Source organism: Canis lupus, chromosome 28 (assembly GCF_011100685.1).
Source record: "Canis lupus familiaris isolate Mischka breed German Shepherd chromosome 28, alternate assembly UU_Cfam_GSD_1.0, whole genome shotgun sequence".
Taxonomy (NCBI): Eukaryota; Metazoa; Chordata; class Mammalia; order Carnivora; family Canidae; genus Canis; species Canis lupus.
This window is the reverse complement of record NC_049249.1, coordinates 35,787,653-35,810,349: the sequence shown is the minus strand read 5'-3', so window position 1 is coordinate 35,810,349 and position 22,697 is coordinate 35,787,653. Positions and strand designations below refer to the sequence as shown.

Sequence of the window (22,697 nt, the reverse complement as noted above, 5' to 3'; positions counted from 1 at the left end):
TTGAGCTGCGTGGCTGGAATACTCCTAGAAAGCATCCTGTCTTCCCCAACGGTGGCTGGGTGGTGGGTGATGCATAACTCCTGTTTTGGATTTAATAAGCCCTTGGACAACTGGATTTGTGACTAACTACTCAAGTCAGCAATCCATTTGTGTTGGAAATGTAACTGCCAGAACTGCCAGGAATACTTATAATCAAATTGGTTTGTTTTTTGTAGAGAAAATTTTTAAATGCTTACAATCACTTTCTTAACGGTTTTACCCGACTTTTCAAAAGATTAAAATACTGGCCGCGGTGACTCTTGGCACATGGCATGGTTTTCATTGGTTTAGGGGAAAGTTCAGATGGATCTCCAATTCTTATTCCATAATTGCTGGTATTTCGGAGCCTTCTTAGAGTCCAATTCAAATAACACACCTGCTCTCTTTTAAGATATATTCAGCTAATTGCACTCTATAGTCTGGCTCGGCAGGAGCTATATAACTGGATCAGCATGAACTTTTGGTAAATCCCAGCAGGGGAATCCCACTGAGAGTCCTGAGCAAGAGACCTGGGTCTTGGCGAGGATGATGCCAGTGAAACAAGTGGACGTTGTTCTCTATGCTTCTCACGTATTTTTTCCTGGCCTCCCCATGCTCTGGTTCATTTTATAGACAAGGAAAGTACTTGCTGTCCCTCTGCTGACTCATTCTCCCTGTGGCTCTGTGTGAGTCTGGAAGGTTCTCCTCTTCACATCTGGGCTTACGTGCACCCCCATCCCAACAAGTAAAGGTCTTTCCTGGCCTATCCATCAAGGGCAGCCCTCCCCGGCACTCTACCATCACCTCATTTTTAAGGATATTAAATACCTTTAATTTGGAAACCATTGCACTTTTACAGAAGTGGTGCAAGGATAACACAGGACCCCCCTGACTCTTCTCTGAAATGGTCTTGTTGCCCATCTTTCTTCCAATACAAGAACGTAAGTCATGAGGGCACCTGTATCGGTCTGCCTCTCTTAGATGCCCCGGATGGAGACAACAGAGTCTTCTGGGGTTAAGCTGCATTTAAAAGATGAGGGTCCTGGTAGTGTGGGCAGAGGGGCTGTCTCCACCCAGGCGACATTAGTGCAAAGCAGAAACGATGGGTTTTTTGAATGGAAGACATCAGAGTGTCTGCAGAAGGTAGACAGGGAATACATAGTTGTTGAATGAGTAAATGAACGAGTGAACAAACCAACAGGTGGGCAAACAACTGGACCGGAGACCCGCAGCTGATACGTGGAAGAGTTGGTGCTGGTGCCGGGGTAGGTCTTACCCCGAAGCCCCTACTTGTAGTGATGTTGCACTACCAGGGAGCACAATGAGGGGTATGAAATCAAGCCAGTAGACAAGGGGCATTTGTGCACAATCTCTATGCTGCCAATGGCTGCCCTCTCTGCAGCCAGGAGAAGGGCTTCTGGCATCTTCTATTTGGATAGAAATTCTGTCTACTTCCATCCAGCCCTCCACCAGTATCCACAGATGTCACCACTAGAACCGTCCCCTCTGGTGACAGAGCCAGAACCCTCATCCCTTAGGTTCATCCTAAAAAAAACTCAGCTCGTCCCAGCCCTGAGCATGCACACTCTCCTCTCCTTGTTCACGTGGCTCATGGTCCTCTCTCCTCGCATCCCCCTGGCCCCTCAAGGCCAATGGGCCCACTCACCTCCTCTGCCACTGGCCAAATCCCTAACTCTCTGCTCATCCCTGTTCCCATAGTCCCTTAACAACTGGGAATTTTAAATGCTTTGTGACCAGCTTGAGAATTTTCTGGAGTGTCTGTGTCAGACAGTTAATACTCGAGTAGTAATCCTTTTGTAACCTGAATATAACTGCAGACTTCCACATCGAGAATGATAAAATGGTGTGGATTTAAAAGTATTTGGGGAACTGTAAAATGTCTAGGATTAAAATTTCAATACCATTTGTGCCCAATAAATGTGAACTCCTTAGTAACTTAAAACTGTGCTATTATGACTCAGGTCTGAAAATTATGAGTCCTGGTTGAAGAAATGGGAATAACATGTGAGGGAATCTGCTCCCATCCTTTACCTTGAGGGATATACTGTGGTCGCACCAAATAGCAGGAACGTGACCTCATAGGAGACCAAGCCCAGAGAAATTACCCGACTTGTTGAGAAAGCGATACACTCTCCAGAAGAGAAAAAATGTTAGACTTTCCATTAGGATTGTTTATGGAATTGGGGCTAAATTGAACCTGTGTCAGGGCATTAACTGGTTCGACAGGACCCCAAGAAACAAGATCATATAATAGTTTATTGAATGACTTAATTTTTTTTTACATAAACCAGTCTAGTCAGTCTGAACTGGCAAATTAATTTTGTCTATAGAATCACTCACTGAAGCATATAAAATTAGCCTCCGTTAGTACAGAGAGGAGAATTGGCATTGTGTTGAGCTGATTCACTGGGACTTAAGTAAATGGATTTAGTCTTAATACAGCTAAAGCCTCGAGACGTTTAATAGGGAGCAGATCTTAAGCAAAGCATTAATTCATCATTTAAGAAGTCACCACTTGTGTGTTTTTGTTGCTCGGTGAAGGACGGAATTATATACTTTAACTTCGATCATCACCCAGCACATGCCACAGGACTTGAAGGGAAAAATAAGCTTTGGCGTAAGTCACAAAACTGTTTGCTTAGATTGATAGAGAATTCATCACTTCTAACACTGACCGTGACTCAGTAGATAACGCGGTTTCCCTGGCTTCCTTCACCTTGCAAATATTGTCGCTGAGTCATTTGTGCCCTAAGTTTCTGATGCCAGACTCTTCCTGACAAGAATGAAGAATGGGTCTGTTTTCTTTTTGACACAGGGGTGAACCTGGGAACCCAATTAGCACCTTCCATGCATGCGGCCGGAAGAGGGGGCCGGGAAGGAGCATATGAAGTAGTCCCCATCTCTCTCTTGAACGGAGACCTCTGGGACCCAACGGAGAGCATCCACTCAAAGGTCAGTTGTGTTTTCTGTTATTTTCATGACCTTTCGATGGCTGAAGTTCAAAAACCACATTAACTGCATTCATATTCTTCTGTTCAACTCTTGTCTTTATTTTAATGCTGACTTTATTCTTAGAAAGTGAAATCTTGATTCTTAAGAGGAAATACAGACCAGTTTTGATGTGACAGTCCTGATAGGTGGCCCAGCGTTATTTACATCTGTCGAAAGTTATTTTTCAAGCGTACGCCAGGGCTCGCATTTCCAGATACACAATTTCTGTGTGTTGTACTCGACTGCTGGGTGTTTTTCTGTTCCATCAGCATTTTGGTTTTATTGATTGATTATTGGTAGAAACATGTTAATGTGACTTTTCAAAAGTTTGTAATGCGTTTTAATGCAGTTTCATGCTTTGTTTATTTTGGTACATATTTGATTTATGCCTCCTGTAATGTAAGAGAATTGAATGTAAAATAATGGAAATATTAGGGATTAAATTTAATATTTCAATGATTTTTAGCTGCCAAATCTACAGGACTTTCTTAAATTTCAGAACTTGTTGGAACAGTTGGAAGGTGATAAAAATCTATAGTAATATGAGCTCTTCAGAGAGATCATACAGATGGCTTTGTCCTTGTGTTATGTGGAACTATTTTTAGATTATTTTTCATAATAGAAAACAGATTTTTTTTTCCTGAAAGAGCAGTTGAGATTGTGAAAATCCTCTGTAGCTTTCTGGAAGGGCTACAGTGGGCCACCTTTCTTTGAGTAATGATAATATGATTTACATCATTATTTTCTAGGGAGGCTTTCCGTTAAAAGTGAGCATTCAGAAAGGGTGGAAGTTTGGTTAAAGGATCCAAATGCCAGATCTGCACTTTTTGGATATTTCCGTTTCATGGAGACTATTGCAAATTTAATATACAGAGTCCAAACCACTCATGGTGGTATGGCTGGTGTTTTCCAGAAGACTTAAGACGTTAAAGAATAGTTCATTGTGCCATTAATCTGAAACATTAGAAAGGATATGATAGATGCAGAAAAGAGAAGTATACTATTTCAGAAAATGTATCTTTAAAATATTTGTAGATGCTAATGAATAATGCAACAATATGGAACGATCTGAAGTTTCTTGGGTGGTGGAAACCATTATGGGGGCTTTCCCTGATAGGAGGGTTGCCAAATTTAGCAAATAAAAGTATAGAATTTCCCTTTAAACTTGGACATCAGGGGATCCCTGAGTGGCTCAGAGGTTTAGTGCCTGCCTTCGGCCCAGGGCGTGATCCTGGAGTCTTGGGATCGAGTCCCACGTCGGGCTCCCAGCATGGAGCCTGCTTCTCCCTCTGCCTGTGTCTCTGCCTCTCTCTCTCTCTCTCTCTCTGTGTGTCTCTCATGAATAAATAAAATCTTTAAAAAAATAAAAATAAACTTGGACTTCAGATAAACAGTGAATTTTTAAAATTAGTTTCAGAGGTAGAATTTAGTGATTCATCAGTTGCATATACCACCCAGTGCTCATTACATCAAGTGCTCTCCTTAATGCGCATCACACAATTACCCACCTCCCTCCACCTCCCCACCAGCAACAGTGAATTTTTTTTAAGTCTATCCCATGCAGTATTTGGAACATTATCGAAATCCACATTTAACTGGTGTCCTGTATTTTATCTGGCAGCCCCACCTGGGGATTGTATCAGAGTAACAAACTGATGAGGGTTCTCAGCATGTCCCTGGAATGGACCAATTCAGGTGAGCTCTGGTTTGTGACCTCCAGCTTTATCCTTCCTGCCAGCCAGCCATCCTGTAGACATTACGGAGCACGCTGGCGCAGCTGCTTCTTGCCAAGCTTACAGCCTGATATTTATGGGCCGCCAGCACCATCTTTATAGAAAACTTAGAAAACCATTATTATTTGATGACTGTCTTAGCTCTTCTGCAATTCTGTCTCCCATTCCAAACCGTGCACGTAGTAGGCACACGCCTAGCACACCGACATAAGTCCAGGTTACTGAGATTATTTAAGATTATTTAAGATTATTTAAGATTATTTAAGATTATTTAAGATTATTTATTATTTAAGAAAGTAGGGACTTAGGTGATTTGGAGAACAGCACTTTGTCACAATGCCACGGGGCTCATGGGATCAGCATTATGGCTCTGTAGTTATGATGTGTACACATGTGTGCTGGTTAACCACTACGAGCCTACATGAGAAAGGGTACGTGTCAGTGGCTGTTGTCATGCTTGCACAAGTGTGCCACAATCCTCCACCAGGTAGATGTGTGTACCTGTTGTGAGAATAGGGATTCTGGCTAACGGTGTGCATGTGCGTGTCTTGTTATCAAATTGTACGGTCAACGTTTTATTTTTTTTTATTTTTTTTCAACGTTTTAATTTTAAACTCTATTAACAGAGTATATCCTCAAGTATGCAAAACATACATCAATGACTATATTATTTTTTACAACTATGCCTGCTATACCTTAGAATATAGTTTGAGATACACATTCTTGCTTTTCCGCCCTGCTATTTTATTCTTTGCTCTCCTGGATCTTTCTATTTAACCAGTCTTTGAGAGTTTAATTTAGTACTGGAGATGGCACAGGCATCTTCCTTTTTTTTTTTTTTTTTTTTTATAAAGTGCTCCCAAGGGATTCTAATGAGCCCATGAGATTAGAACCACAGCTCTAGTGGAAGCAGCTGGAATGCTGGTCAACCTGACTGAGCTGATTTCGGCAAAAGTACTGTCACATACACTCTCTCTCTCATTCTCCCTCTCCCTGCCCTGTGATTAAAATATATCTGGATAGGATATTATTAGGCCCATTACAAATCAAGAATCAAGCCATCATTGCCACTGATAATTTACTTGAAAGAGCAGAGGATGGGAAAGAATGTGACTTTGCATACATTGGAGAGCTTCCGGTGTTTACTTGCTGTCATTTTGGTCTAAAACGTGAGGATAAGCTTATCTGCTTCTTCTCCCCATTGGGGTCATGGTAAGAATGAGATGAAACAATAGCTATGAAAATACGTCAGGAACAAAACCCCACTATGCAAGTGTAAGGTGATATTGCAAGTTTAAAGTGTTTTAGGGACCCCTCTCCAATTTCACGTCTTGAAAAAAAATCAACCCTGGACCCGGGGAACACATGTCAGGATGTGGCTCCATCGGGAGATGATCTCCGTTGGGCCCAGCCTCTGAGTGCTCCAGGAAATTTCCAGCTTTCTCACATGAGAATGAATATATGGAAACAGTGTGCGAAATGGAAAATAAAAAGGCAGATGGATTAGAACATGAAACCAAAGCTTCCCTTAGAATATCGTGGGTCTCAAATATCAAACATCAGATGGCAGCTAATTAACGTGGCACAAATAGATGCTGCTGCACGCATCGAAAGGAGCCCTGCTTTCCCTTTGAATGACCATCTGCTTTAGCCCTTCCAGGGAGACTTCTCGTGGGGTTCCACATCCGGTTCTCGCCTCCCCCTGCATTCCCACCCCCAGTAAGCCCTTCGTCAGAGCACCGGCTCTTGCCAGGGTCATAGGTAGCCTCCCAACTTCCAAAGCCAGCTCATGCCCTTCACTCTTTATCTCACTTATCTTGACACTGATTCACTCTCCTTGGAAAGTCTCACTTGCTTGGGGCTCCCCAGACCCTGTTCTCTCTCGTTTCTCCTCACATGTTTTTAATTCTTGCTTTCTATTCCTCTCTATGGCTTTGTCCCTTAACTGTCGGTTTCCGCTGGCTTTCTTCTGACTGAGGGCCCCCACCGGCCATGTCATTCCCTTCTATGGCCTCACCGTCCCCCAGAGCAGCAGGGGGTGGGGGCTGCCCACAGGAATGACAATGGCAGCACTGGCCACCACCCCTGGGGTCTGGCTGTGTGGGAAGTACCCTGTCATGCACATTTTATGTGCGGGCCTCACCATGTGTCCTCTGACATATGTGGACTTAAAATCCACATCACTCACTTGGCCTTGAGTTCTGAGATTCGGTCCTGACTTCCAGTGGATTCTCGGTGCCTCCATCTGAAAGTTCCCAATTATTGTAAATATGTTGTGCCCCATAGTGGACATAGCTCCCTCTCCATCTTCTCTTCTATATTTAATAGCTCCCAGAAGATAAAATCATCATCATCCCCCTTTTCCCCTCAGACCATGAGGTCGGAGACATCATCATGAGGTTGAGTCCACTGGCCCAGCACGTCTAACACATGGCCCTTCCCTGCCGTGTCGTGTTCGTCTTTCTCCGCGTCAGACATTGTACAAATGCAAGCAGGGTGATTTGTCTACCACACAGATCTAGCCCGTCGCTTTCTTTCTTCCTACCTATGATGTCTGGCTTCAAAGCCAGGTTCCTTGCATGATGCCCAAGATGCTTTATAGGCTGGGCTGTCTTGATGCTGAAGGCCCCACTCCCACTTCCCAGCCATCAAGCTCTTCCCAGGCAGCCCACTGCCTAAATACACCACGTTCTCTATTGCCATATGCTGTGTCCCTGGTACCTAAAGCCCCAGCTGAAATTGTCCTGTCTCACGTGAAGCTCATCTTGAGCTTCCCAGACCAACTAGTCCCACCTGCATCTCTGTCCTCACAGCCACACCCATCTCTGTGATGTGCAGTCATGCCATGCACACACTCGACTCCCGCAGATGGAACCTGTGCACACGGCACAAACATGCTGCAGACACAAAGTTAGGTCAGATGCACATCCCCTGATCTGCCCACGGAGCGGGAGGGGTGGACATGAGGGGGCAGCTGCCTCTGCTGCTGCCTCGGGGCCTTCTGCCTCCTGCAGGGCAAGCTGCCTGCAGCCTGAGAGCAATGCCAGTTCTTTCAGCTGGATACCATTTTATAGCAGGGCCCAAAGAAAACCAGCTCAACTATGCTCAACCCAAGAAACAACATTCTAGAGAGAAGAAAGGGCCAGGTTGAGCTTGCAAGGGCGCCTGGGTGGCTCGGCTGTTTAGGTATCTGACTCTTGGTTTCAGCTCAGGTCATGATCTCAGGGTCAGGAGATGGAACCCTGGGCTGGGCTCCAAACTTAGCGTGGGGTCTGCTGGCCCCCTGCTCTCCCCTCTGCCCCTCTTCTTGCTCTTGCACCCACATACTCTCTCAACCCCCTCCTCTCTCTCAAATACAAATATATATATATATATATATATATATATATATATATATATATATGTCTATCTTTGAAAACCATGAAAACCATAAGGCATTTTGAGAATCAGTTTAGACTCCGCCTTAGGTATTGCCCCCTGGTGCGCTGGCTTTGTCCTTCCCTTCACATGATGTGGGACTCAGCTCTTGGCCACAGACCATACTGTGCTCCCATTCCTATTGTATGCTTCTAGTCCTTCCACCAACCTGTGCCCCCACCCCGGGGGCAGTGGCCTTATGCCCTCCTCCTTTCATGCGGTGCTTGGCACCTAGTGGAACGAGGCCACCGCCTTTGCTGACTGGCTCTGAGTTTTCCTCTGTGCCTGGAGCCCGGGTCCCTCACTGGTGTGAAGGTGGCCACTGCCGCCACAGCAGATAGAGCAAATGAAAACCAACGTTTGCACCCTATTCAAATGCCAGAGGGTGCCTTGGGAGCCTCTCCGTTTCTGCAGAGTTTGCAAACCATTCTCCAACTACCGTAACTTTTTAGATGTTGCTCACCTCCCTTTAGCAACTCTAGGGGCTTTTAAATCACAGAGGTCTTTTACAGCTTGGTTGAATGCTACATTTTTCACTTTTGTGGTTACTAATGTCTTATCTGGAATGACTCCGCACATTGCCTCTCTGTTCTGGGACGGGTCCTGCGACTCTGTCTGGGTGGGTTTACATGGCCAGCCCTATACAGAATGACTCTCCCCTTCTCTAAGAGATGATTCTAGTCGTAGGAGTTGCTGCAGGCCAGCTCGTCGCATCTGCTTCTGGGCTGAGTAAGCTCAACGGGCAGCCTTTCCCACTTAGGGAACATTGAGCTTACGTTAGCCTGCAAGCTGGCCAACAGTGCTTCCTCTTAAGAATGTAATTATTAAAGTATCCAAAGGGAAGCTTTTCCTAAGAAATGTATTGTTTCCAGACCGTGCAGTGTCCCTAGGATGGTCTGTACCTCCCACTCCCAGTCACTTAACTCCCATTGGGCCCCCCTGCCTTGCCTGACAGTCCCATGAGACTATGTGGGCACATAGGAGGGTGCAATGGGCACGCAGGTGGCTCCTGTTTCGGCCTCACATAACCCGCCCAGCCAGGACCATGCTCACCCCTCTGGGAGAGAGGGATTAGACAGGGAAGAGCCGGCACCCCAGTATCTCTGGGAACTCAACCATTTCCAAGAATTGGTGCCACGTATAGCGGAAGGAGAAAGCTGTCGGAACATGCTGGAAGGGAGTCAGACTCCTGCACAGCCTCTACCTTGCTGTGTAATGTTGGGCCAGTGACAGGCCTTGACTGAGCCTCTGTTTCCTCATTGTAGAGGAGGTGTTAGCGGTCATCTTGCTGCCTGACACCACAGCCTTGGCTCATTCCATTAAGTGTCAGCCTCCTTCCTTTCTCGTGACTTACTCTGGGCTTTCTGGCAGGATCCTCAGCCTCGGCACCTTGCCCAGGAGGCCGGCTGGTTCCGTGCTGTGTGTGTACAGGAGGCTGGTCGGCATCCCTGGCCTCCACCCTCCCTCCAGACATGTCAACTCCTAACGTCCCTCGGGGCAGGGGGAGGTGTAAACTTGCCCTTGAGAGCCTGCGCTGGGGGAACCTGGGAGGGCTGAGGACACGTACTCAGAACCTCCCTTCGCCTTCGGATGGAGCTAGACCAAAGGCCAGTAAACCTTCTGCGAAGAGCCCGACAGAGACTCAGCTGTGGGTCCCAGGGCCTCTGGGCTGCAGAGGACACCCAAACAATCGGGCACAGCCGCGTCCTAATAAAACTTCTCTATCATACCTGCTGCATTCCAGGACATCTCTATGAATTTAACATAATTTTCACGTGTCCTGAAATAGTCTCCTTTTAATTATTATTTTTTTAAATCATTTGAAAATGTAAAACCATCCTCAGCTCACAGGCAGTGGGCCTGTAGTGTGCAAGTGCTGAACTAGATGTCCAGGCTGCAGAGGATTCCCACCGGGTGCCACACTCCCCCCACCCCCACCTAGGGCTGCAGGGTGGGTGTTGTGTGCACACGCAGGCCAGGCTGCGGATGATTCCCACTGGGTGCCTTCCACCCCCAGGGCTGCAGGGTGGGTGTTGTGTGTACACACAGGCCAGGCTGCGGATGATTCCCACTGGGTGCCTTCCACCCCCAGGGCCTGTAGGGTGGGTGTTGTGTGCACACACAGGCCAGGCTGCAGATGATTCCCACTGGGTGTCCCCTACCCCCAGGGCCTGCAGGGTGGGTACTCTCTGTACACGCAGGCCAGGCTGTGGACATGACCCAAGTTGCAATGGGACGTAGCAGGTCTGGCGCCTGAGCCCAGGTCCATCCCGTTCTGAAGTCTTGTGTTCCTTCCACAGCGCTCTGCTGCTGCCTGGGAAAATCCTTAGCTTCTTTCCCCTTGGCCCCTGTATCAGGATGGTTCATAAATGCGGACCCCAGACATGTGGCCTGGAGGGCAGGCTCCCGTCAGGGATGCCACCAAAGCACTTCTGATTTTCTTAAGCAGGACCTGAGAGCTGCTCCCGTCTCCTTCCTCGGCCTTTCTGTGCACTCCTCCCCTTTGGACAACACAAAAGGATGACACAAGCCAAAGTGTTGTGCCTGGTTCAGCTGTGTCCCCGGCTTTGGGAGCACGCCCCTCCGTGGAGCAGGACTGCACTCCCACGTGGCTCACTGCTAACTCATTTGTCTCTTGCAACTTATTTTTAAAATTTATTTATTCATGAGAGAGAGAGAGAGAGGCAGAGACACAGGCAGAGGGAGAAGCAGGCTCCATGCCGGGAGCCCGATGTGGGACTCGATCCCGGGATCCCAGGATCATGCTCTGGGCCAGAGGCAGACGCTCAACCACTGAGCCACCCAGGCGTCCCTCTCTTGTGACTTCTTAGCAAAGCTCTAAGTCATTTGTCTTCAAATTGGCTATTGAATCAGGTCTCCTACAGTTTCTGCAACCCCCCTCCCCATACCTCCTGCCTCACCAGACCTATAGCATCATGGAACTGGGACTTTTACTTTTTTTTTTTTTTTTTTATTCATTTACTCATGAGAGAGTCAGAGACATAGGCAGAGGGAGAAGCAGGATCCCCATGGGGAGCCCGATGCGGGACTCCATCCCAGGACCCCAGGATCATACCCTGAGTCAAAGGTAGACACTCAACCACTGACCCACCCAGATACCCTGAACTGGGACTTTTAAAAATATATAACAAATATAAATAAACAAATTTAGGTAATGCTAGAAGGTAGAGCAGTTTGCATTGTTTAAACAGAGTTATAATTTTTTTTCTTTATAATTTTTGGGTAAGAGTCTCCATGTTTGACTGAGAGGTAGGGCATGCCATTGCTTGATATTAGGAGAAAAGGAGTCTGATGAATTCTGTTTTCAATTTTTCAAGCATTCATCTCTAAGCTCCTGTGGTACCTGCTGCATTCCAGGTCCTGGTCAAGTTCAGCCTCCATCTGCCCTTGAGAAGCTCACAGTTTAGTGAACTAATGATCATAATACATTTAAATAAATACTTCATAAGAGATCTGTGCTTTTTAAAATAAGTAACTTTGGAGTAGTTTTAGATTTACTGAAACATTGCAAAGATGGTACAGGGAGCCTCATATACCCCACAGTCAGCTTTCCCTGTTACTCATATTTACATTGGTATGGCACATTTGTAACAATTAATGATATATTTTATCATTATTTTTTTTTTATTTTTATATTTTAGCCTGAACTTTTTCACTAAAAGAAAAAGGTTTAGGGGTGGAGGACATTTCGCCTCTAGAAAAATTTCTAGAAAAGCTAATGATTTTTAAATCATAGTTTAGACTAAAAGACCATACCTTTGGGATGCCTGGATGGCTTAGTGATTGAGGATCTGCCTTCAGCCCAGGACATGATCTTGGGGTCCCGGGATCGAGTCCCACATCGGGCTCCCTGCATGGAGCCTGCTTCTCCCTCTGCCTGTGTCTCCGCCTCTGTCTGAGCCTCTCGTGAATAAATGAATAAAATCTTTAAAAATTTTTTTTAAAAAGAGCATACCTTCCCAAGAGAGACTTAATATGTACCAATGTTGCCTTTAATAATCTCACATCATGTGAAGGCTGAGGAAGGCCTCACCTGTGCGTTTACTCTGGAATTTCTCACAAGTTACAATATAACCAGTGAGATGGGTTCCATCCTAGTTTGTTCAATAAACAGTCATGTTGGTGTTGATGCTTCTTCATTCAACCAAAGTTTGAAATTCAGATTTTTAAAAAAATGTCATTTTTCCTTAAATCTTTTAAAATCTATCACAAGAGTGCCTGAAACCAAGTCTGTAAAATCACGTTAAAAACAGCCGAACTTGTGTGAGATTTTCCTCTTTCATGGATTTAACATGCTCTGGACGCCCCCATTTCTTGCATGCTTCCTTGTAAGCATAAGGTATGTGTTTTTGAGTGGTATACACCAGTATTTTATAACCATTTTTTCATTATTGCTTGCCTAAGGAGAATATTTAATTTTAATTAATTTTAATTAAATTCAAATTACCTTATATTTCTCTTTAGGGAGAAATTAAATACTAAGAAATAAGATTTGTTAACTAGAGGTAAGCTCTAGAGGGATACAAATCATGATAATTTCTAAGATTTTTCAACCCCTCCCCAGTACCACTTTTTGCCCCATTAAGGGAAGTATCTATCTACTGAGAATGTATGATGGGCACCACATGTAAATGGGAAAAAGAAATGTATGTCTCCCAGGACTATATGTATTTGCAGAAATCTGCCCTTTGGAGCTTTGGGACAGGTATGAAGGAAAGTTGATTTCTCCCTCTCTCAACATCTGTTCTTGCAAGATTTTAAAAGTATTTTATGTGAGAACAGTTTTAGATTTATAGAAAAATTGTAAAGCTAGGTCAGAGTCCCCTTATGCCTCACACAATATCTCCCCCATTATTGATCACATTATGGTGCATTTGCCACAATGAATGAACCAATATTGGCAATTATTACAACTGAAGTCCCTACCTTATTTATATTTTCTGAGTTTTAATCTAATGTCCTTTTTCTATTCTAAGATCCCATCCAGGATCCCACATTAGCCATCATATCTTGCCACTTGGTTCTGACAATTTCTTAGAGATTCCTTTTTTGACGATATTGATAATTTTGAGAAGTACTCCTCAGGGATTTTGCAGAACGTTCCTCATTTGGTCTTTGTCTGATATCTTTCTTATGATTGCGCTGGACCTCTCAATGTTGGGGAGAAGATCCCAGCGATAAAGTACCATTCTTGTTACACCAGAGCAAGTACTTTCGACATGACTTATCTCTGTTGATGTTGACCTTGATCGTCTGGCTGGGGTCATGTTTGCCAGGTTAATCTCCTTTCCATACTGGATTCTTTGGAAGGAAGTCACTGTGCACATCTCACGCACAGAAGAGTTATGCTCCACCTCCAATTGGGTGAAGCAGCTACATAAATTATTTATAATTCTCCTGCAGGTGAGATTTCTCTACTCTTCCTACAGACTTACTTATTCAGTTCCTTATCCATATCAGGATGGGCTCGTGGATATTTATACTTTAAGCTGTAATCCAATACTATTTTATTGATCTAGTTTTTAAAGATTTTGTTTATTTATTAGAAAGAGAGAGCACATGCAAGAGAGCACAAGGCGGGAGGACAGAGGGCAAAGGAGAAGCAGATTCCCCGGCTGAGCAGGGAGCCTGACATAGAACTTGATCCCAGGACCCTGAGATCATGACCTGAGCTGAAGGCAGACACTTAACTGACTGAACCATCCAGGTGCCCCCAATACTATTTTATTTATGTTATTGTTTAAATTGTCTCCACTTTGGCCATTGGGAGCTCCTGCAGTTGGCTTTGTGTCCCTTTGACATATACCCATTGTGTGTGTGTGTGTGTGTGTGTGTGTGTGTGTGTGTGTGTGTGTGTGTGTGTTTGTGCGTGTGTTTATGTGAATGTGTGTTGTCACTACAGGAAGCCTCAGGTCCATCTTCTGTATTTCCTGCACAAGCCTTAAAATCAGCCATCTCTCCGCAGAGCCCTGGTTCGTCGGAGAATAGTATTAGTCATCAAGATCTGGGCTCTGGGTGTGCTCGCCAGTACTGCAGGGACACTTCTTGGTCTTCTCAGTTGACAGAGTAAGGAAATAGATGTGTGTGTTCTTGTTAGATTTGAAAGAAGCAAACTTCAAGCTCTAGGTCATGACCAAAGCATACCATGCCTTTTCACACAATATTTTTCATTCTAAAAAAATTCTATAAGACAAAATATACCAGGAATGTGGCTTTTTACGGCTATACCTGTACGAGCAAAAATGAAGAATGGCTATTTTCAGTAATCAAATCAGTTCTTGAGAATCAAAGCTAAACATTAAGTTCCTTTCCCTAAAATGTCATTTTAAAAAATTAATGCCCAACTCTCTAGCGTTTGACCTAACTCTGGCTTTTCAGATTCCCTGAGCCGACCCATGGCTCCAGGCTGCCTTTCTGCTAATTACTGGAAATTAATCTGACCTTTTCCTAAAAGTGGCACACAAAATGATTTTATTCAGCTGGTGAAACCATTTTCATATGCGATTTTTACTCACTGAAGGTACTAAGGGTCTTTTGCTTGAACCTACTAATTTTCCCAGCATGTAATTTAAAGATATGGTCATAAACCCGAAACAGAGGTGGTGAGAGCACAGAGCTAATGAGACCAGGGTTGCAGATTGTGTCTGTTAGGATTCCCCATTCCCACGGGAACCATTAGCTTGGCTCTGTTCCCTGGACTTCCCTGGCATGTCTTAGCCCCTTAGCATCTCACAGAGGACACCCCGAACGTATGAGGGCAGACAGCCCCAGTTCAGAGACGTGATGCATGCACTTCCCCATCACTGCTGGGTTAGCAGGGCTATGTTTGTATGTGCAGGTGACATTGTTCACATCCATGTTTCCCAAACATCAGTCACCCATGATCCACATGAAAGATTTCAGCCTAATTATAGAAGCTGCCACACTTAACAGTTTATGCGTGCTTAAAATATTGCATTTTTTTCTCAAACACATAAAAGGAATATAAATGATTCAAATGAAATGTGCGGGGTGCCTGGTTGGTTCAGCTGGTTAAGCGTCTGCCTTCGGCTCAGGTCATGATCTCAGCATCCTGGGATCCAGCCCTGCATCAGGCTCCCTGCTCAGCGAGGAGCCTACTTGTCCCTCTTCCTCTGTTCCTCTCCCACCGACTCGTGTTCTCTGTCTCTCTCAAATGAAATCATAAAAAAATAAAATGAAATGTGCTGTGTACCTCTCTAAATGCACCTGTCATTGGGAGGACGTTGTATCATTTGAAACCAGTCTGACACCTTTCACAGTTTCTTTCTTTTTTCCATCCAATAGATGCTTATTGAGTACCCCACTGGGGGTGCCCTGCACAGCTATGCAAGCTAAGCTCTGCATCACTTGAGGGGCAGGGGTGGTCGGGTGCCCAGCTGCTGAGCCTGGTGGCCCAGCCAGGAACCAGCACCATCCAGCAGAGCTCCATCTAACAGCAGTGACGTATCCCTTCTGAGGGGAAAAATTTTACTGACTCAACATCATCCCACTTCTCCTTGGACTCCTTTCTGTCTACTCATTTCATCAGCAAACAGTTACTGCAAACCCCTCAAGTTCCGGGCCCTGGGCTGGGTGCTGGAGATAGTTTGCCCTTAAAAAAAAAAAAACTGCATAACACCCAGCAATTTCCTTTCAGAACTACTTTGAAGCTCGCTCAGACGGAGCTCTAGGAAATGTCAGCTCCTGAAGCCCAAACATAAGGAAGAGTTGAGAGCCCACGAGGGGTAGAGAGTTCTATCGTGGCTCCTTTGAAATCTGGTCCCTTCTTTTATAGTTTGAAACAAGCCCGCTGGGCATATAATGTCTGGTTGTGCCTATTCAGCTGATAGGAATGTGGTTGCTCTGCCAGAAGTTCTTGCTGGGTTTAGCGTCTTAAGTGGGATCCGTGGCAATGCGTCAGATCCCCGGGAGCTGTGGGCCGGCCCGGCTCCGGCCTCCTGCATCCACGTCGCTGCTCATCTGGAGCCCAGCGAACAGGCCTTTGCAGTCCTGCTGTTTTCATGTCTGGGTTGCTGCTGGCGACGGAGGGATCCTGGTTCCGTCCACCTGCTTGCCTCCCGGCCTCAGGGGAGAAGGCAACGTTTTGTATTTTAAAAGATTGTATTTATTTATCCATGAGAGACACACAGGCAGAGACACAGGCAGAGGGAGAAGCAGGCTCCATGCAGCCCAATGTGGGACTCGATCCCGGGACCCCAGGATCATGCCCTGAGCCGAAGGGAGATGCTCAACTGCTGAGCCACCCAGGTGCGATCTGGAGTCAGATGCAAACCATCGAGAGCATTCTTGTTGGCTATATGGACGGTCACACGGAGACGCTCTTCAGGCCCAGCAAGCCTGACCTGGGGTTGGGGGGAGCTGGCAGTTGGGGAAGAGAGTTGGCACAGCTTCAAAGATCTTTTCCTATAAAAGAAATGTCCAGAAGCCTGGAAATGTATGTCTTGAGTTAGGTCAGTACCCCCAGCACATGTCCATTTTTCAGTGAAACGTTCCCAGGTACAACTGCCCGTGTTTGCAGATTCCGGAACCCGAGCACACACAGAATGGGCCTATTACACTCCTCAACCTCAGAGGCGCCTCCTCTCGAGAAGTTTCTAAGGCCGGGACAGCAAATTCATGTAACTGTTCTATTTGAAGCATCTGAGGCTGGGGGACCTGGGTCTCTGAAGCCTATGGGGGAAAGGCAGGAAGGGCCGAGTGCTAGCTTCTGTGCAAACGGAGGCAGGCCGCGGAGACCCTCCCCGTCCTCGGTCTCCTTGTGTGCAGGGGGTCGTGGCCCAGACTGGAGCCACGCTCTGCACTGCGCGTGCTCGGGGTGGCAGGGTGGAGCGTCCTCCACTTGTTTACGCGGGTGACAACACCTAGTGCAGATGAGGCGCTCTCGGGCCTGGGCTCTTGCGGTGAAGCAGGGCCTTGAATGTCACGCTAAGAGGTTGGGGCTCCACTCCCAAGGCAGTGGAAAGCCACGAGGGCTTGGACACGTCAAGTGACCTTTGGGGCAGTGGTTTTAGAAGCGGTTGGAGATAGAGCATCCTTTTTAGGGGGGAAAGTGGTGGCAGGACACTAGATGGGTTACGCTAGGGATGGAGAGCAGGCGCCAGGCCTGTGAGGAGACCAGAGCGGGAGCTGGTGAGGGACTGCTGTTCTCCGCGGACCCCTCCCCGCCATCGAGGCCCTCAAAGGTGACTGCTTGCTGCTTATGGGGTGGGGGAGGGAGGGGAGTGACACGACCTCTCTGAACCTCTGCACATGCTGAGGCTCACTGGGTTTATCATCGCTGTCATTTGCACTTCCCGTGCCACCAGGTGTTCTTGGAAACCTGGTTTTTGATGGCATCGTGGTGGATCCTGCGCTCTCTGGCCCCTCAGGCTCACCCTTCAACACAAACCTGACCAAGTCTTAGAAGTGTTTAAAAACCATCAGGCTGGGCACCTGGGTGGCTCAGTCAGTTAAGCGGCTGCCATCGGCTTGGGTCTTGATCCCAGGGTCCTGGGATGTGGGTCGACCCCACATCCGGCTCCCTAATAGACAGGTCTGCTTCTCCCTCCCTCTCTCTCTCTCTCCTCCCCCCAATAAATAAAACCTTAAACAAACATCAGCAACTCCCCATTTCCCTCAGAATAAGCCCCGATCTCAAGCGCGGGGCCTGTGCGTCCCCCTGCTCTGAGCCCGCTGCCCTCCTCAGGCCCTGCTCCCCTCCGCGTCCACGCCGCCCCCCGAGGCCAGGCCCCACGGCCGCTCCGCACAGAGCGTCTACACACTCCTACCCTCCCCGCCCCAGAGCCCTGCTCACCTGCCTCGTCTTGTCTCCATCGTCCTGGACTCCCCTCAGAAGTTACCGGTTTGGGGTTGGTGTTACCTGCTGCATGTTCGTGTTTCCCCAAAGCCAGCAGGTTGGACCCCCACCGGGAGGACATTGGGAGGTGGAGCTATCGGGGTGATTGGGTCAGATGAGGTCAAGGGCGTGGGGCCCCCAAGGGTGGAGTAGCGGCTTCAGAAGAGGAAGAGACTGGGGCCTTCTCTCTCCCGGGTGAGAACAGGGTGACCGTGGGCCCCACAGCGAGCCAGGAGGGTGGCCCTGAGCAGGGCCCCAGCCACGCTGGCCCCCGCGCCTCGGACTCCAGCCTCCAGCCTCCAGCCTCCAGGCCCAGGGGGATAGATGTCTGCTGGTGGAGCCCTCCTGCCTGGAAGCACACTGAGCCCTGTTTGTCCCGAACTCCTCACCTACGCTACCCTTGGCAACCCTGCTCAGCTGCCACGTACCCCATCAGGACCTCCGGGGTGGGCATGTTACCCGAGCGCCCCATCAGGACCTCCGGGGGGGGGGCACGTTACCCAAACACCCCGTCAGGACCTCCATCATGGAGTGTGTTATCCACACATAACAGTTAATTCTCTTACTGGTTTCCCAGGGAAGCTGGAATCTTTAAGGGCAGATACAATTGCTGCTCGTGTCAGGATCCTCAGAATCTGTTAATACTTGGCACATAGTAGGTCCTCAAAGATGTTTGAATGAATATTGATAAGAGTCCCTCATTTTTCAATAATTTGCTTTACTTTTATCTTGGCTTTTGTTTTGGTCTAGTGCTTTTTCATTAGGTTTGATGAATGCTACCAAAAATAAAAAATCATTTTCATAAATAGTTTTACAAACACTTCCCTCAGCTGCTTGCATTTCAAATTATTGAAAGTGTTACTATAGACAATGAGCAGATCTTTTTCCCCAGAAACGTATATGTCGTATCTCTTGATTGATTCAGGTGTGTCCCAGTTTGTCCAAAGTGAAGAGTGGAACCTTTTAAGGTGTAGCCCCATTGAGATGATGCTCTAAACAGAGGCCAGACCTTGGCCTGCAGCCCTAAAGTTTATCCCCGCTCTACAATCTCTGCATTAAAACTCCCTCTGGGGCACCCGCCTCCTGCCATATCCTGCCCTCAGTCCCCCTTCACCTGGGACATCTGGTTTGCAGCCAGATGCAGCCCCTCTGTTTGAAGCTGCAGGACACAGCTGGTGGGCCCATCTTCCACACTTGGCTTCTTCTCAGGGATCCTACCCAGAAGAGTCGTAGGATCCCTCCTGTGAATACCCATTCCTGACCTCCATCCATGAGTCCCTCCTCTGTCCTTCTGACCACTGCCAGGAGAGCCTTTTCTCAGCTCTGCCTTAAAATCGCCTCGTTAGGGAAGCCTTCCCTGGTCGTCTCATTTAGGCAGGTACCTACTCTGTCGGTTGCTGTAATTGCTCTGTTTCTTTCACATTGTGCCTCGCCCTTTTGGTTATCTGCTTACACGTTTGCCTCCCCAACTGGACCGCCTGTTGCAAGAGGATGGAGACCTGTCTCTTTCGCTCACACCGTTCGCCAGTCTCCCACAGGAGTGTATGTGTTAAATATCAGTGATATCTGGGTGGGTAGATGAGGGATGGGGGTGGACAGATGGAGGCTAAATAGATGGGACTGAGTAAGGCCTAACCCTTTGAAGCGGATGGTGTCGATGAGGCCTCTGTGTTCTCTGCTTCCCTTTGGTGTAGTCTCCTTGGGCATCTGGCTATTCCTTGTAAGATCTTAATGGCCTTTTATTTCCAGGATGGAAGATATTGCCCTAAGTTAGTATATTTTGATTTTCTTTCTTTAAAAGAATTTTTTTAAATTTATTTGAAAGGGAGAGTGAATGAGAGAGAATAAGCATGGGGAGGGGCAGAGGGAGAGGGAGAAGCAGGCTCCTCTCTGAGCAGGGAGCCCCGTGTGAGGCTCGATCCCAGGACCCAGGATCATGACCTGAGCAGATGCTTTGCCGACTGAGCCACCCAGGTGCCCCTATTTTGAAATTTCTAAGTTGAATTTCCTGAACTGGTTTTGGGACAGCCGACTTCCCATATTACCCTCACCCTTCTGAGGGCCCTTCCCACGCGGAGTTGAGGTTAGTCTGAGTCACCAGTGGAATAAGGCAGTAGAGACAGCCTGTGACTTTATACTTTTTACCTTGGTCTCATGGGTCTCTCACTTTGGAGGGAGCCAACTGCCAAGCCCTGAAAATCTTTAAGCAGCCCTTTGGACAGGGCCGTGTGGAGAGTTGGGTCATCTGGCTGACTGGCGGCACCCATTGCCAGGTAGGCGAGTGCGTCATCTTGCCCACTATCGTGCCCGCAACTGCGCCCTCTTGCAGTGGGGCCTCCATCTCAGCCCAACTTCTGGTGATGGCAGCCCCCGCTGAGGTCTGACTTTACCCTTGTGAGACACCCCAAGACTCAACCTCCTGGCTAAGCCGATCCGGGTTCCCGCCCACAGAAACCACAAGCGAAGTGGCCAGCTAAAATGCTTTCTTCAGTAGAACCAAAGTGGTTGCCTCCCACATCAATCAGAAGCAAGTAATGAATAAGCATCAACTAAAAGGAAAGGGAAGAAGACAACATGGAGTCCAAAGACTCGCCTGCAGGTGCCTCTCCACTGGGTGCGTGCATGTGCGGGGTCGTGGCCTGCAATGACCGGGTGTAGCTCACGGTTTACCACAAATGGGGTTGTGCGGATCCCAGGGTTGATGGAACTCTGGTCTGTTGGGGGAAGAGAAGAAAGTCGCTTGTTCCTGAAGCAGAGAAACGGCCAAAGTAACAAACAAACCAAGTGTTTAAGGAAGACAGCCACGATCTTGGTCTCATGGTTGGCTTGTTTTTGAGGTTTGATTACAAAGAATTCTGAGAACCTAAGAAGAGGTTTCTGTTTGTGTGTCCTCCCCCTTCTTGAGTGCCTCACCATGGGCACGCCTCCTCCCTGACGCCTTCCCTGACCACCCAGGCTCCACTGGCCCTGCAGTCTCTGAATCCCTCAACTATGTGGTCAAGACCACCCAGCTGCACAGAGCACATCTTCAGTTTTTGTGTGTCGAGGAGAGACAGTGACCTGAGTTCAGCCACGTTCGTCCAGAGGCACAGCCAGGTTCTGACATCAGGAGTTGTGATCCTGGGGGTGGGAGAGGTGGGGAGCACATCTACCCAACTGCTTGAGGTCCTCCAGCTGGTGTTCCTGCTACAGGTTTCTCATACCTTCTCTCGTGTCTTCTTATGGTCTTAACGGCACTGCCAGTGTCTCCCGTCTAGCATTGTGCTGCTTTGTTTAAATTACCATTTTTGGAGAATGGGTTCAGAAGGGGTTAACTCTCCTCTCGGCATCTCCTGCCCCAGTTGCACTTCTGCATTCATTCAGCAAACATGGACGGAACGTGTAGGGTCGCCCCATAAAACACGGGCTGCCCAGTGAAATTTGAATTTCAAATAAGCAACAAATAGCTTTTGAGTAAAAAGTATGTCCCGTGCAGTGTTTGAATTTGCAATCCAAATTTGACTAGATTTTCTTTTTTCCTCTTTTTTCCTCAATCTGGTAACCCCAATTGTCTACTCTGTGCCTGACTGTGTGGTATAAAGATGCATAAAACATAATCCCTGCCCCCTTGGAGCTGTCAGCCCAGCAGAAGAGACAAGCACCTGTGTGGAGAAAGCACTTCCCAGGGGGCATGCTGGAAGCACACCCAGCACGGGGACAAGAGAAGGGCCCCAACCCCGGTGTGGGTGGGATCTTAATATTTCAGGGGCAATGCTCAGCAGAGTCTTCCCGGAGGTTTTGTCCTGCACTGACCCTCAGTGTGGACTGGCACCTCCTAAAGGCAGGAACCTCGTCTTTTTAGGATCCATTGTGCACCATACATAGTAGAAGCTGGGCTGAATCGTACAGTTTTCCCTGCATAGCACAGGGTTTTCATATTTTGATCCCTTCTCGCCAAACACCATAATTCAGTTCTTGATATGTTTACTGGCCATGTGCTACTTTGCATCACAGCCTCACACCTTTATTGACAGAGTCAGTTTTTTACAGCATCCTGTTGAAAACGAGCATCCCAAATGGTGATTTACAGTCAAAGGCAATGTCATGGCATTTGTATTTTTTGGCAGAAAGCCCCCAGCTTCCTGCCTTTCTGCCCCTGCCCTAGCTGCCAGTCATCCCCAAGGCAGCTGATGGTCCCTGGGGTCTGCTTTCTCACCGTGGATTTGCTGGGTGACTGTTGCAGCCCAGTGCTACTCTCCCACTTGCCTGGACAGCTTTTGGCAAGGTCAGCAATGACCTTGGGGAATTCCTCGCCCTTTTCTCAGTCTCTGGGATTTTCAACTGCTTGGTATTCATAGTTGGTGGTCTTTTTCTCTCCCAGTTCCTGCCCCTGATTTCTTGGTCCCAGGTTTTCCCTTATTCTCCTCCTCCTTCCAGGACTGTTCCACTTATTTCCCCCCCTGTTCCTTATCTCCCCCACCAGCCTTCTAAATCTGCAGCTCAGGAGGTTCTGTGTTCCACCTACTTCCCCTCATGGTGTTCTCTCTCTAGGCCCCTTCATTTCAAGGGTTGCTACCCTCACCTCTGTTAACGTGACAAAATCCTCCCCACAAGCCCTGATCTTTTGCAAGATTCAGGTCCATATTTCCCATTGTCCTAGA

At 47.4% G+C, this 22,697-nt stretch overlaps 1 protein-coding gene across 2 annotated transcripts in view; it reads left to right on the top strand.

Annotated features, from left to right (window-relative positions):
• Positions 1-22,697, top strand: part of ADAM12 (ADAM metallopeptidase domain 12) — a 329,385-nt gene that overhangs the window by 36,756 nt on the left and 269,932 nt on the right. For both annotated transcript variants that reach the window (XM_038579090.1, XM_038579089.1), the window contains exon 2: positions 2,855-2,991. In XM_038579090.1, coding sequence (XP_038435018.1) covers positions 2,855-2,991 — 137 coding nt within the window. The remainder of the gene's footprint in view (positions 1-2,854; positions 2,992-22,697) is intronic.